The 13,330-nt window shown below is 34.7% G+C and overlaps 1 protein-coding gene across 12 annotated transcripts in view; it reads right to left on the bottom strand.

Annotated features, from left to right (window-relative positions):
* The window catches only part of SS18 (SS18 subunit of BAF chromatin remodeling complex), a 92,290-nt gene that overhangs the window by 13,679 nt on the left and 65,281 nt on the right, over positions 1–13,330 (bottom strand). For 8 of the 12 annotated variants that reach the window (XM_070050361.1, XM_070050365.1, XM_070050368.1 and 5 more), the window contains 4 exons: positions 5,869–6,036; positions 5,157–5,261; positions 2,231–2,323; positions 1,400–1,522 (listed from right to left, as the gene is read on the bottom strand). In XM_070050361.1, the coding sequence (XP_069906462.1) occupies positions 1,400–1,522; positions 2,231–2,323; positions 5,157–5,261; positions 5,869–6,036 (489 nt within the window). The remainder of the gene's footprint in view (positions 1–1,399; positions 1,523–2,230; positions 2,324–5,156; positions 5,262–5,868; positions 6,037–13,330) is intronic. The other 4 variants (XM_070050367.1, XM_070050363.1, XM_070050366.1 and 1 more) reach the window with 1 other exon arrangement.

The raw sequence follows: 13,330 nt of genomic DNA, 5'->3' as shown, positions 1-13,330 counted from the left end.
TCTATCATTAGAACTTCATTTCCCTATATCTAAAATGCTTGTAGTAGCCTGAAATTTAAGAATGAGATATTAGTTCTACATCACTCTCTACCCCTTATCTACTAAATACAAAATTAGGTTAAGAGCAGGCTTCTGGCCTAGCAGATGTGATGATGTCTGAAATGCCCAAGACCCATTTCACAGTACCTAGGTTCAAATTTCAGCACCACTCCCAATTCTATCTTCCTACTAATATGTACCCTGGGAAGCAAGTGATGGCTTAAGTACTTAGGTCCCTGCCACCCATGTGAGAGACCCAGATGGAGCTCCTGGCTTCAGCCTGGCCAAGTTCCAGCACTTGCAGGAACATGGGGTGTCAATCAGCAATGGGAGATCTCTATCTCTTTCTCTGCCTCTCAAATAAAAAGATAAATCAAAATTCTAAAAAATTATTTTAAAGTCAGATATCCGGGTAGTTGTATTATAGTGAATATATAATAGGAAAATACACCTATATTTTCCCAAATTCATGCAATAAATAGATTTCTAAGGATATACAGTATATTGCTTTTTAATTAGAGAATGAAAAAAACATTTCTGTGCATTCTGAATAAATCTCTTCATATGTACTCAAAAAAAAAATCAATGTTATTTTTATAGTAATAGATATTAGTTTTTAGAAACAAATTTGCTAAGCAGATTCTATACATATCATTAATCATCACCCAGTCATAAATTTTCCAAGCATAGGGCCGGCGCCGCGGCTCACTAGGCTAATCCTCCGCCTAGCGGCGCCGGCACACCGGGTTCTAGTCCCGGTCGGGGCACCAGATTCTGTCCCGGTTGCCCTTCTTCCAGGCCAGCTCTCTGCTGTGGCCAGGGAGTGCAGTGGAGGATGGCTCAAAGTACTTGGGCCCTGCACCCCATGGGAGACCAGGAGAAGTACCTGGCTCCTGCCTTCGGATCAGCGCAGTGCGCCAGCCTCAGTGCACCTGCGGCGGCGGCCATTGTGGGGTGAACCAAGGGCAAAGGAAGACCTTTCTCTCTGTCTCTCTCTCTCTCACTGTCCACTCTGCCTGTCAAAAAAAAAAAAAAAAAAAAAATTTCCAAGCATATACAAAGTTAATGGTTGGTCATGAATACTAAATAGATGTGAGAATTCATTTTTCTTGTCTTAATGACTATACACCTTACCGTTGGTCAATGAACCATCTCCAGTTTGTGGTTCGTTTTAGCTGGATTACTAGTTTATATTAGAGTAACATTTTAAATATACACTCTAATAGTAGACTGTGCTCAGACTGAATTTTCAAAAGTGGTAATTCTTAGAAAAAAATATTAAATATCCACTGCTCTATTTCAAAACAACAGTCATCACACACTTTTTGGTGACAAAAAATAAGCTGTAAAAACCTATTACCATAGCCCTGTTGCTGTCCTGGATAACCCTGTTGTCCTGGGTACTGCTGTTGTTGGGGTGGATAGCCTTGTTGTGGAGGTGGTCCTTGGTAAGCATCTTGCTGTTGGCCATACTGCGAATTTCCTACAGGATAATTGGAGAAGAGGAAAAAAAACTGAGAAATTTGCTTAGTTAATTTCATTCCTTCTAAGATGCATAGCCAACAACACAAGAACAGAATGAAATGCCATATTGATTTTTAAAAGTTAACAAAACAAAGAAAAAACTCAAACCAAACAGAAGGATTTCGGCCAAACAAACTGCAGTTAAAGCCAATTTTGCAAGGTTGAACTGCAGCATTTTCAGCGTCTCTGCCATACGAGCATTACATTTACTGGAACATCACAGTCATAAGATCATGACTATGCTAAACAAAATAAAAAAAACAAAATTAAAGACAGCTACAAGAGCACACACTAGCTACACAAGATCAGCAAGCTTTTTCCTAAAGGCACCAAACTTATATGTAAAATTATACATATGTAAACACACACAAGGAAAAAAAATTGGATTGATGGATTTATGTGCAAATAGAAAATTTCCACCGAGGAAAAAAATTATTTTTAATGTTTTAGTCTTTTTATTACTGTTAGAAATGGCAAGTCATGGTTATACATTTTAAATATTTGTAAGGAAATTATTTTGATTGTTTTGGGCTCCCTATAACTTTCAAGACAGCCAGCAACTAGTATTCTACAAGAGCTCTGCATGGGTAGAAGTTGTCTTATGCAAGAATTTCCATTCCTGTAGAAGGGGATATATATGTATATGTGTGTGAAGGTATATAGATACCTCCGTCGTAGTAATGTTGTGAGGAATCCTCATAAGGCCTATCGTAGCCTTGTTCAGGATACGACGGTTGCTGATAACCGTAATCATTATGACCTACATCAATTCGACAAGAGACAGGAAGAAACGTTAATGGCCACTGAGTGAAGACCCTAAAAATATTTAAACTTTCAGATAAAACTGAAAAAAAGAAAAAGAAATGGAAATACATAAAAAATAATTTCAATTGCATTAGCCAATATTTACCAATGGACTGTTTTCATACTGATAACGTGCAAATTTTTGTAAAGGCAAAAAGCAGTAGTTTTAGAAACATTACACTTATTATCTTAACTGATAATCCTCACTGAGGGGGAAAAAAACTATATCTTCCATTTTTTAAAAAGAGAATGAAAGTGTTTAGGCTTTTCACATGTAAATAACTTGAATCAAATTAAAATGAACAAAGGAAGCAATTATCATATTTTGTCAAACACCTGTTCTGCTGGTCGCCAATTCCACAGCATATGCTAAAAACAATGCAAAATATAAAAGAGCTCCATAAGTTTTTTCCCCTGAAAGAAACTGAAACAAATTTTTCACCCTCCCTCCCCAACATTACTTGCAGAAAGTATAGGTGTTTCAAAGTATTTTCAGGCTTAAAAAAGTTATTTCTTAATTCTGTCAATTCAGAAGTCTTTAGAGTGCCAAAAACATATGCCTTCATAAAATTAATACTGTTTTGAGTGCTAGAATACACCTTTAATTTTAGGACAATTAATTTCACTTGTTAAATACCTGGGTTCTAATGAAAACACAGTACTCTTGTTTCTTTAACTAAGTTCCACTATGAAAATGTAGGACATAGCTTTCAGTTAGCTAAAATCTGAACTAAATTTTACATTAATACCTAATTAAACAAGGGGAAATATAGTTCGAATAAATGTTATTGACAGTGCTCTAGTATTTGAATGCTCTCAAATCACCTCATAAATATCCACTTCAAGGGTTGCCAAACTATGACCTGCAGTCTTAATATAGCCAGTGGCCTGTTTACATAAACAAAGTTTTATTGTAATACAGTCACACTTATACATTTAAGTATTGGTTATGGCAGTTTTCATGTTACAAGAGTTAAGGAGCTGAGCAAGACCATATGGCCCACAAGGATAAAAATATTTACTATCTGGCCCTTTCAGAACAGTTTGACAACACCTAGTATACATACTGGCATTAGTATCTGGACAAAAGAGAAAATATCCAATGCTGATCAAGGAAATAGTTGTTGATATAAATGTAATACTCTATAAATGTCAGACATACCGCAATACATACCTACATAAAAGTGATACCATTTAAATAAAAAAACTAATGTAATAAAAAGAATTATTTATAGCAATTTTTAAGTTTTTATATCATAAAGATAACATATCTTTCTGTTTTATGTAGAAAGGATATTTATAAGTATATCTATCATACTTTAAGAAATATTAAGAACCAAAAATATCCCTGCCAAGTCAACTCTATTACTTTAGATATATTTCTAAAATTTAATTTAATCACTTCTTTTCAGAAGACTTAATATATATAATCTAATAAAGCAGACTTCACCTCTTTAAAATATCTATAGCTTACTATAAACTTACTAAAGTTTTTAATTTAAAAAATCTTAATATCATATCTGCATGTGAAACCAAAAAAATTCTGAGTAATTCAGGACAAGAAAATCTAAGATCAAAAAATACATCATTTCCTAGCCGAAAGTATCCATATGTCACTACTATTACTAATAAACATGTATTCTATGTAAAATTCAACAAGTAGATGTTTGCTCTGCCTGTACACTCAGAGCCTCTACAGTAAAGACAAATCTTAAGAACCGATGTATCGCTTTATACAATAACGAAAAATGATAGGCAAAATGATTATTCAAACACACCAAATTATACCTTCTTGCTGGCTTTTATTAGCTTCAATTCAATGGCTTCTAACATTTTCAATGTCTTATTTTCTCTACTGACTAATTTACATTAAATACATCACAGGAGCTTAGTATAAATGAAGCTTCTGGTAAATCCTTTCTTAAGGATACAAATCATTTTGTAACGTCAATAATCACCTCTTAATTTATGTTTTTTATGTTTTGACTGTTTTTCTTCAACACTGTATTAGAAAATTTTCAAACGTACAGAAAACTGAAGGAACTGCACAATGAAAACCTACTTGTGTGCTTTTGATTATTACTATTTAGATTTTCTTAAAGAACAGTGGTAGTACATCTTTAATTAAGCACTTTTTCATAAGCCACCTTCCCACTAAAAACACTAACCAAAATAAACAACTAAAAATCTGGTTTCCACAGTCTTCTTTTTATTCAATTAAGTCTATACATAGCTATACTATGGATAAAAATCTAGCCTCCAAATTATTCTCCTACATAAGTAGTGAAGTATATAAAATATAGTTCTTTGAGACATACACAACTAAACTAAAATGATGAAATGTGGAAGACTACTCAAGAACTATTTCTTTATGTACTTACACAGTGCAGAAATGTAAGCCAATTGGTTAACTTTATGGTATGTGAATTATATCTCAATAAAGCTGTTATTTAAAAAAAAAAGTAAATCAGTTAACATTTGCTTTGGTTCAACTGAACAATCCCAAATATAAAAGGATCTTCTTTTATGTTAGAAAGGATTTCAGGTGCAGGTAATTCCTGATGTTATTAATGGCATATCTATACAAAATATACTTTAAATTAGATTATAAACTAATTAGAATATGAACTAATGCTATCACTGTTACTTTAGATGCTTAAAAGTATTATCTAAATTTAGAAGAAACAATTTGTTAGCTTCTTCATCCTCATTCAGATGTTTTGAATAGCTCTCCACATTAATACTGGGAAGGGATAGAAAATGGGAAGCTTAACATTAGGAGAGATTACCATCAGGATAATATTGCTGGTTCATGCCTTCTGGAGGACCTTGTCCACCATGACTGTATTGGTCTCCATAATAGTCTTCCTGGCCTGAGTACTGCTGTGGTGGCCCTGAAAAACCACAACCAGTCAAGATGTAAATAATCTGTTATCTATGTCATCAACCTTTTTTTCCTAATCTGATATCATAAGACATTATTTATCAAGTACAGGTTCCACTCCCATGCTCTGCATTTCAGAACTATTCATACATGCATACATACAGACAACAGTTCCCCACATGCCATTTACTAAAATTAATGTTAGGACCATACACCCAATATCAAACAATCCAGCTCAGAAAAACAAACACTAACTTCTTAAAAAGAAGTTCAGCCTGATAGAAAACTAATCTTTTTCTTTTGATATTAGAGTACTCGGATATAAGATTTTGTTCTTGCCCATATAATTAATAATTTCTCAAAAACAAAATAGTACTTTCTCCTGTAAGTTAGTAAGCTTATGATATCAATCTTTCCCAAAGAACAGACAAAATAAAGCTATATACTAGGATGTTCCTATATACTTCATACCTACTATACCCACTCCTTAGGAAGAAAATAAAATATCTAGAAACAAAAAGCTCTGACTTTGCCTAGATAAAAAATTCATTAACACGTAAAGCTTCTGAATTACTGTTATTTACATTAAACAGGAAATTTCCCATGTGGAATCTTACCCTGCTGAGGTGGTCTATAAGGAGGAATCTGTCTCTGACCCATCATATGATTGCCTTGGTTAACTTGACCCATCATTCCCATAGGTGGCTGCTGTCCTTGGTAATGCTGCCCTCCTCCTTGTGGCATATTGAATTGCTGAGAAGGAGGCTGCTGATGCATCATTGGACCTGGAAATACATTATGCACATAATTGTTTACATATATTTTAACATATTATAAAAATACAAGAATCTTTTATTATATAATAGCCAAAGTATATATAGCAACACAATAAAAAACTGACCTCAAATAATAAAAAGTGTTTAAATTAAAACTTGCATGCCTAAAATAACCTGCAAACAAGTAAAATTCAGTGAAGAGCATTCTAGTCATTTTAAAAATGGATGCAATATATGAACACCCTAATATATGTATTTCCTGTCCTGAATGTACATATTTTCCATTGCCATGGTTCATCCCCTCCAAACTCAAGTTGAAACTTAATTCCTATTGTAAGGCACTAAGACGGTGGGATCTTAATCCAAACAGGATGTTTACAGGTAGGACCTTTGGGAGGAGACCAGGATCAGATAAAGTCAACAGGGCAGAGTCTTTATGACTAGGTATTTGTCGTTTTTTAAGAAGAAGGGGAAAGGGGCCAGTGCTGTGGCACAGCAGGTAAAGCCATCACCAGTGCTATTAGCATCCCATATGGAAGCTGGTTCAAGTCCCAGCCGCTCTACTTCTGATGCAGCTCCCTGCTAATGCCCCTGGGAAAGCAAAGGAAGATGGTCCAAATCCTTGGGCCTTGCATCCACATGGGAGACTCAGATGAAGCTCCTAGCTCCTGGCTTGAGATTTGCTCAGCTCCAGCCATTGAGGCCATTTGGGAAGTGAACCAGCAGGTGGAAGATTTCTCTTTCTCTCTGCTTTTCAAATAAATAAATAAATGGTTTAAAAAAAAAAAAAAAAAAAAAAAAAAACAGGAAGAAGAAGAGGGGAAGAGAAACCAGAGAGCATACACACACATCCTCCCTATCTCTCAGCATGTGATGCCCTGCACTACTCTAGGACTGCAGGAAAGATGTACAACTTCAACCTTGGATAAGAACTATGACCCAAACAAGCTTCTTTTCTTTCCAATTTCCCCAGTCTGTGGTATTTGAGTTATTAGCAACAGAAAACAGACTAGGATACCATACTGTACTATATAACAGCTATACAATGTCTTTAGAAAAATTGGAATCCTTATGTTACATTAGAAAATATACCAGAACTTCATAAAAATCACAAATCACATAGCAAATCAATAGTCAAACCAAGGGAAAGAAACCAAAGTTTTGAATCTCTAGTTTGTTCTCTTTCTCAGTTGCATACTCAATATATGGTGGTAGGTAGGAAAACAATCCATTTATTAATATACTTTAATTAGTCAGATTTCATAACTTTCATTTTAGAACAAAAATTTTAAAGAGTCTTTTTCCCTTTTCCAACTATAAGGGTTGTAAACTTTTTTTGAATCAAAGGACTACAGTGCTTTTTTAGAAAGTTACTAAAACACATGCAAATCAAAAACACCTAGGCAGAGAACAATAGCTATAGGCTAAGGAATCAGAATCAGGCAGTTTCCAAAGAGAGCAATACCAGAGTAGTCAGAGTACCACTGCTATAAGACTGCATAGGTAGCAGCAAAAATAGATCACATGAGATAACCAACAATGACCATGAGGTAAGATGTGGCAACCTAACAATGGAAGCAGTTTCTTAGAGGTTCACTGGGACAAGTTACATGGTGTGTGCCACTGTAACCATTACTATCTCAGAAGTATGGATGATCCATCTCTCAATTTACTGCTCACAAAGCTACATATTCTTTTTACTGAGTCAAAAAGATAGAACAAAAGGCAAAGACCAGACAGCTTGGAGAAGTTTTTACAGATGAAATTGCCCAAAGGAGTCAAAAGTTCACCGTTTATTTAAGTGAATAATTAAAAACAAAAGAAGCCCACCACTTTAAATAAATTTCTGACCAAAAACAACAGTAGGAAGACTGTAAGTAGAAAGACTTCACCTTGTTTCCAATGTAAAAAGCAGTTTTATAGGGAGTACTTTTACTGCAGTTATTTATTTTCCTATTTGCCTTCTAATCTTCTTTTCAAATTCTTTCATCCTTCTAATTTTAATCAATGTAAGTCTTTCAAAGGATATTGTTGGGCCTTTCTTTCACCAAAGAAACAGACAGGAGGGGCAAGGTGGCTCAGTGAGAGTGGAGGCAAAGGGAAAGCTAAGTTGAATGTATACCCACACAACCAGTTACACACCCTCACATTCACTTCCTATATACCTGTAACTACCACCAGAAGAAAGCATCTTAATTTTCATCTTAATTTAGCCAAGAAAGTCAATGATCAAGATTACACAGCTAACAGATACCAGTTGGGAAGAAGACAAACCTAAAGTTTAATTTTACAGCACATGCTTGTTACATTATTTTCCACTCCTTTTCTGAAAAATGGGTTCTAAGACAGGTCATGGTTCAAAGCAAACTCTGCCATAAAATAGCTATAAGACATATACTACTTTAGTTGAAGTTATAATTTAAAAATATATTTTGCATATAACAAGTATTGACCATAACAGTTGTAATTTAATAGGCAACCTTATGGGACATTTGTATAACTCATTTTCAGTAAATGAAGGTTTTTGCCTTGTCTTTCTTTTCCCACACTATCTAAAGACCTCTTAACAGAAGGTTATACAACTATACAACTAAAGCATATAATATGCATTGGAACTCAACTTAAAAAGAAAGCAGAACCAAAATAGCCAGGGGGAGAAACATCCAAAAAGACACACAACAAAATTCTAAACTGTGCTCTAAAGGAGAACAGTAATTCTAGTTCAAGCCCTAGACAGAAAAGAGCATGCTGCTTGGGCTTTATCTTGTGGGACTGTCAGCAGTTTCAATCCCAAAGAGCTCAATTACCACTCTTTTTTATTCTGTCACTTGCCTGCCTCTGAGGACCCTGACATCACTCAAATCAAGTCAAAAACCACACACAGAATGGAGTAAGCTAGAACTACTAAAACAAGATGCTTTCCATCTTATTTCTTGACAACCAATAAAGAAAAAAAATATTATTATGACTTCAATTATGATTATTTAGGAAGTATATTATTTTCCTTAAGATAATGAAATAAGCCACACTAGCCAGGTACTAGTATCATCTCTTGTTGAGACATGAATGGAAAAAGTTAAAACACAGAAGATTACCCCCAAAAAATTCTAAATTTGTACTATAAAGTGAAATATGATTACAAAATCAATCTGTATGAACATTTTCTACCAATAGTAACATCACACATTACTATATGCAAAAAGGTTATTCTTGTTTTATATAAACCATTTTGATGCATATGCAGGCTGGCGCTGCCGCTTAGCGGATAAAGTGCCGGCATCCCATATGGACGCTGGTTCGAGACATGGCTACTCCATTTCTGATCCAGCTCTCTATTATAGCCTGGAAAAGCAGAAGATGGCCCAAGTCCTTGGGTCCCTGCACCCGCGTGGGAAACCTAGAAGAAGCTCCTGGCTCCTGCTTTTGGATTGGCTCATCTCCGGCCGTTGAGGCCATCTGGGGAGTGAACCAGAGGATGGAAGACCTCTCTCTCTGCCTCTCAAGTAAAAAAAAAAAAAGCATATGCAAAGACCCTACTAATGACTTACTTAAAATATACCTTCGCATGTATTTTTCAAGGACATGTAACAAACACTCACCATTACTATACTGTCTTCTTCCGAATGAGTTTTATACCCTCACAGATATTCTATGGAAATGACATCCTAAGTACATGTAAAAAATTCCATTCCCAAATTACTATATTTCATATAATTGAATTTTTTTCTCCAATGAGATGATTAATATTAAGTTTCATCTTTAGTGGTCAAAAAGTTTTTTGTTTTTTTTTTTAAAAAAAGGGCAAGTAAAGTATCACCTTTATTGAGTACCTATTATGTACCAGAACCCAGGCCGAAAACCACAATGATACAAAGATGTGATAGGCCTTGTCACTGTCCATACTGACAAACCATTAGATAGACCAAAGGGAATTGAGATTTAATGCTATAGCTAGTACTCAAACAGTATTTTTCACTTTATGTTTCTGTGTGGGAGCAAACTGTTGAAATCTTTACTTTATGTATGCTAAACTGATCTTCTGTATATAAAGAGAATCAAAAATGAATCTTGATGTGAATGGAAGGGGAGAGGGAGTGGGAAAGGGGAGGGTTGCGGGTGGGAGGGACGTTATGGGGAGGAAGCCATTGTAATCCATAAGCTGTACTTTGGAAATTTATATTCATTAAATAAAAGTTAAAAAAAAATTCAGAAAAAAAATGCTATAACTAGTACTCGAACAGTATTTTTCACTTTTTGTTTCTATGTGGGTGCAAACTGTTGAAATCTTTACTTACTATATGCTAAACTGATCTTCTGCATATAAAGAGAATTGAAAATGAATCTTGATGTCAATGGAAGGGGAGAGGGAGCGGGAAAGGGGAGGGTTGTGGGTGGGAGGGAATTTATGGGGGGGAAGCCATTGTACTCCATAAGCTGTACTTTGGAAATTTATATTCATTAAATAAAAGTTAAAAAAAAAAAGATTCAACTAAAAAAGATAACATTAATTTTTAACTAATCTGTGAAAATTTTTCAATGGCGTAATTTTAAAAATATTCCACATACATTTATACACATATATTCTTCAGGTGCAAAACAATACATTAACACTCTAAATTGTATCATTAACCTAAGAATCATTTTAAGGAACATGGTTAAAAACGATAACTAACATTTAATGAACACTTACTACAAGCCAGCACTAAGCTAAGACACTTGTATGTATTACTTATCTCTCCAAAACCTTAGGAAACAGGTTTTGCTATTATCAAATACATTTTATAGACAAAAAAATTTAAGGTTCACAAATATGAGAGTACTTCAAAAAGTTCATAGAAATAAGAGATACAAATGATGTTTTAGGTGCAAAAAAAATTTTAAATTCATGCACAGTCTTTTCATAATCTACATTTTGTCTGAATTTCTTGAAGATCCCTTGTGCAAACGTACTTCAAAAATTTTTACCAAAAAACTTATCTTTTAGTTCCATTTTCCACAAATGGTTTGAAGTATCATTTGAAGTACAATGAAGGATTCCCAAAGTTGTTATAGTTACCAAACAGTATAAACTCTAAGGCTCAAGATCTTAACCACTATGTGTCTTCCTCTCCAGTATCAAATCATACTTTCCCATGTTACTGTCATTATCTACCACAAAACCAGTTCTGTATAACATACATCTACCACTGTAATATAAAAATTCCAAAATGCAAGAAATGTTTCCACTTTACCTATAGCTGTATGTTACACTGAGAATTAGACTACAAAACTTTAATACACAGTAACCTCTCTAGGCCAATTTTCACATTCTTTCATTTACCACTCACATTTTACTACTGTTTTTAACCACTCAATCTCAACTTAAGCCATTTATAGCTCCCATTTGAATATATTACTAATAGATATGCAAGAGAAAAAAATCCTGTGTTCCAGTAAATTCAGTAAGTTACCCTACTGTTTACATAACAATTTAAAATGAGTAGGATTCTTTACTTACCTAAATTGTATAGCTGTCCACATCAAGAATTTTAAGTAGTTTATATCAAGATATCTAGATACAAAACCAAGGATAAAAGAACAGGAACCACATAACTAAGAAAATACAGGATGACTATCCCAAGAGCTTAGTAAAATCAATGCAACTAAGCACAAATGGGTGAGCTTCCTAGCAACCATGATAAATCTTAGCTAGTAAAATGAACAACAGCTCCTTAAAAGATACACATGTTTTCATAATATGCAACTTTTAGAAAATTCTCATAAAAGTATTAAAACATTATAGTATCAATAATAGTTGTATTGTCATTTGTTTGTTTCCTCAGTGACACACACTATCTTTAAAGGCAGTTACATCAACCATTTCTTAAAGTTATAATTCTTAACAATCAATGATTTTGTCCCCCATGAAACATTCAGTAAAGTCTGGAATCATATCTGGCTCTCACAACTAGGGGTGGGAAGGTGAAACTGCCACCTAGTGGACAAATGATAGAAATAGTGAGAAACACTCCAGAAGACACAGGACAGCCCCTCACAACAAAGAATTACCTATCTTCCTCAAATGTCAAAAATGCTGAGTTAAGTCATGCGGGATTTCTCAGGGGTCCAACTGTAAATCACAGGCATCTTTCCAAAATAGTCTGGGAACTATATTTTGTATTCAGCTTTCTGGTGACCCAGAATTGGAAACAGGATGTGTTGTAGCTTAATCCAGCCAAATAGAAGGTTAGGCTAGTTTTCCCAGAGTCACACAACTCCTCTTAAATGACCACTCTTAAACAGTTTCAACCACACTATATAACAGTAACAATTCAAGAAGTCACTAGTAAATATCTGTTACAGACTGAAACGAACTCTAAAAGCTCTATTTATGTGGCACACGTGAAAATTTATTGTGAAAATAAAGAAATTAACTGGCTCAAGCAGAAAGCCGCAGAGATGGGCTACATCAAAACATCTCGCTTTGTGTTACTTAGCATGAAAGTCGACAAGTTATGGAACACTTATTTGGCAGGCGGGCTATTATCCTCACTCAGAAAAATCTGAGAAAATGGACTGTAAATAGTGTGACTTGAGATATTCGTTAAAATGTAATTTGTAAAACTGACAATAAGACCTAGCAATAGCAATCCCGGGTATTTTCTCAGAGAAATAAAAATGTATGTCCAAATAAAAAACATGGACATGTGTATGACTGGTAAAAGTGTTTGTTTATTCATAAAAATAATAAACTGAAAACCACCAAAATGTGCCTTACTATAGATGAACAGCTAAACAAACTAGTATATCCAAACTATGGAACGCTACTCAACAATAGAAAGGAATGAGCTAGGAGCCAGAACTGTGGCCCAGTGGTTAAGCCACTGCCTGTGACGCCAGCATCCCATACGGGTGCCAGTTTCAGTCTTGTCTGCTCCACTGTCAATCCAACTCCCTGCTAATGTGCCTGGGAAACCAAGAGAAGATGGCCAGAGTGCCTGGGTCCCTGCCATCCACATGGGAGATCTTAATGGACTTCCAGGCTCCTGGTTTCAGCTAGAAGCCATTTGGAGAGTGAACCAGCAGATGGAAGATCTCTCTTTCTTTCTCTCTCTAACTCTGCCTTTCAAATAAATAAACAAATCTTGAAAAAAAAAAAAAAAGTACTAAACTATTTTTACATGTAACAAATTGGCTACAATACAAAATGCCGAGTAAAAAAATCAATCTCACTTTGAAATGTGGTAACTTTGAACAGCCCTTGTCTCAATTGTTGAGGAACAGTTTTTTTTTTTTTTTTCCATAGTATTTCTTGAACTCTTTA

Source organism: Oryctolagus cuniculus, chromosome 10 (assembly GCF_964237555.1).
Source record: "Oryctolagus cuniculus chromosome 10, mOryCun1.1, whole genome shotgun sequence".
Taxonomy (NCBI): domain Eukaryota; kingdom Metazoa; phylum Chordata; class Mammalia; order Lagomorpha; family Leporidae; genus Oryctolagus; species Oryctolagus cuniculus.
Note: the sequence above shows the minus strand (reverse complement) of the source record. Positions and strands in the feature narration are given on the sequence as shown.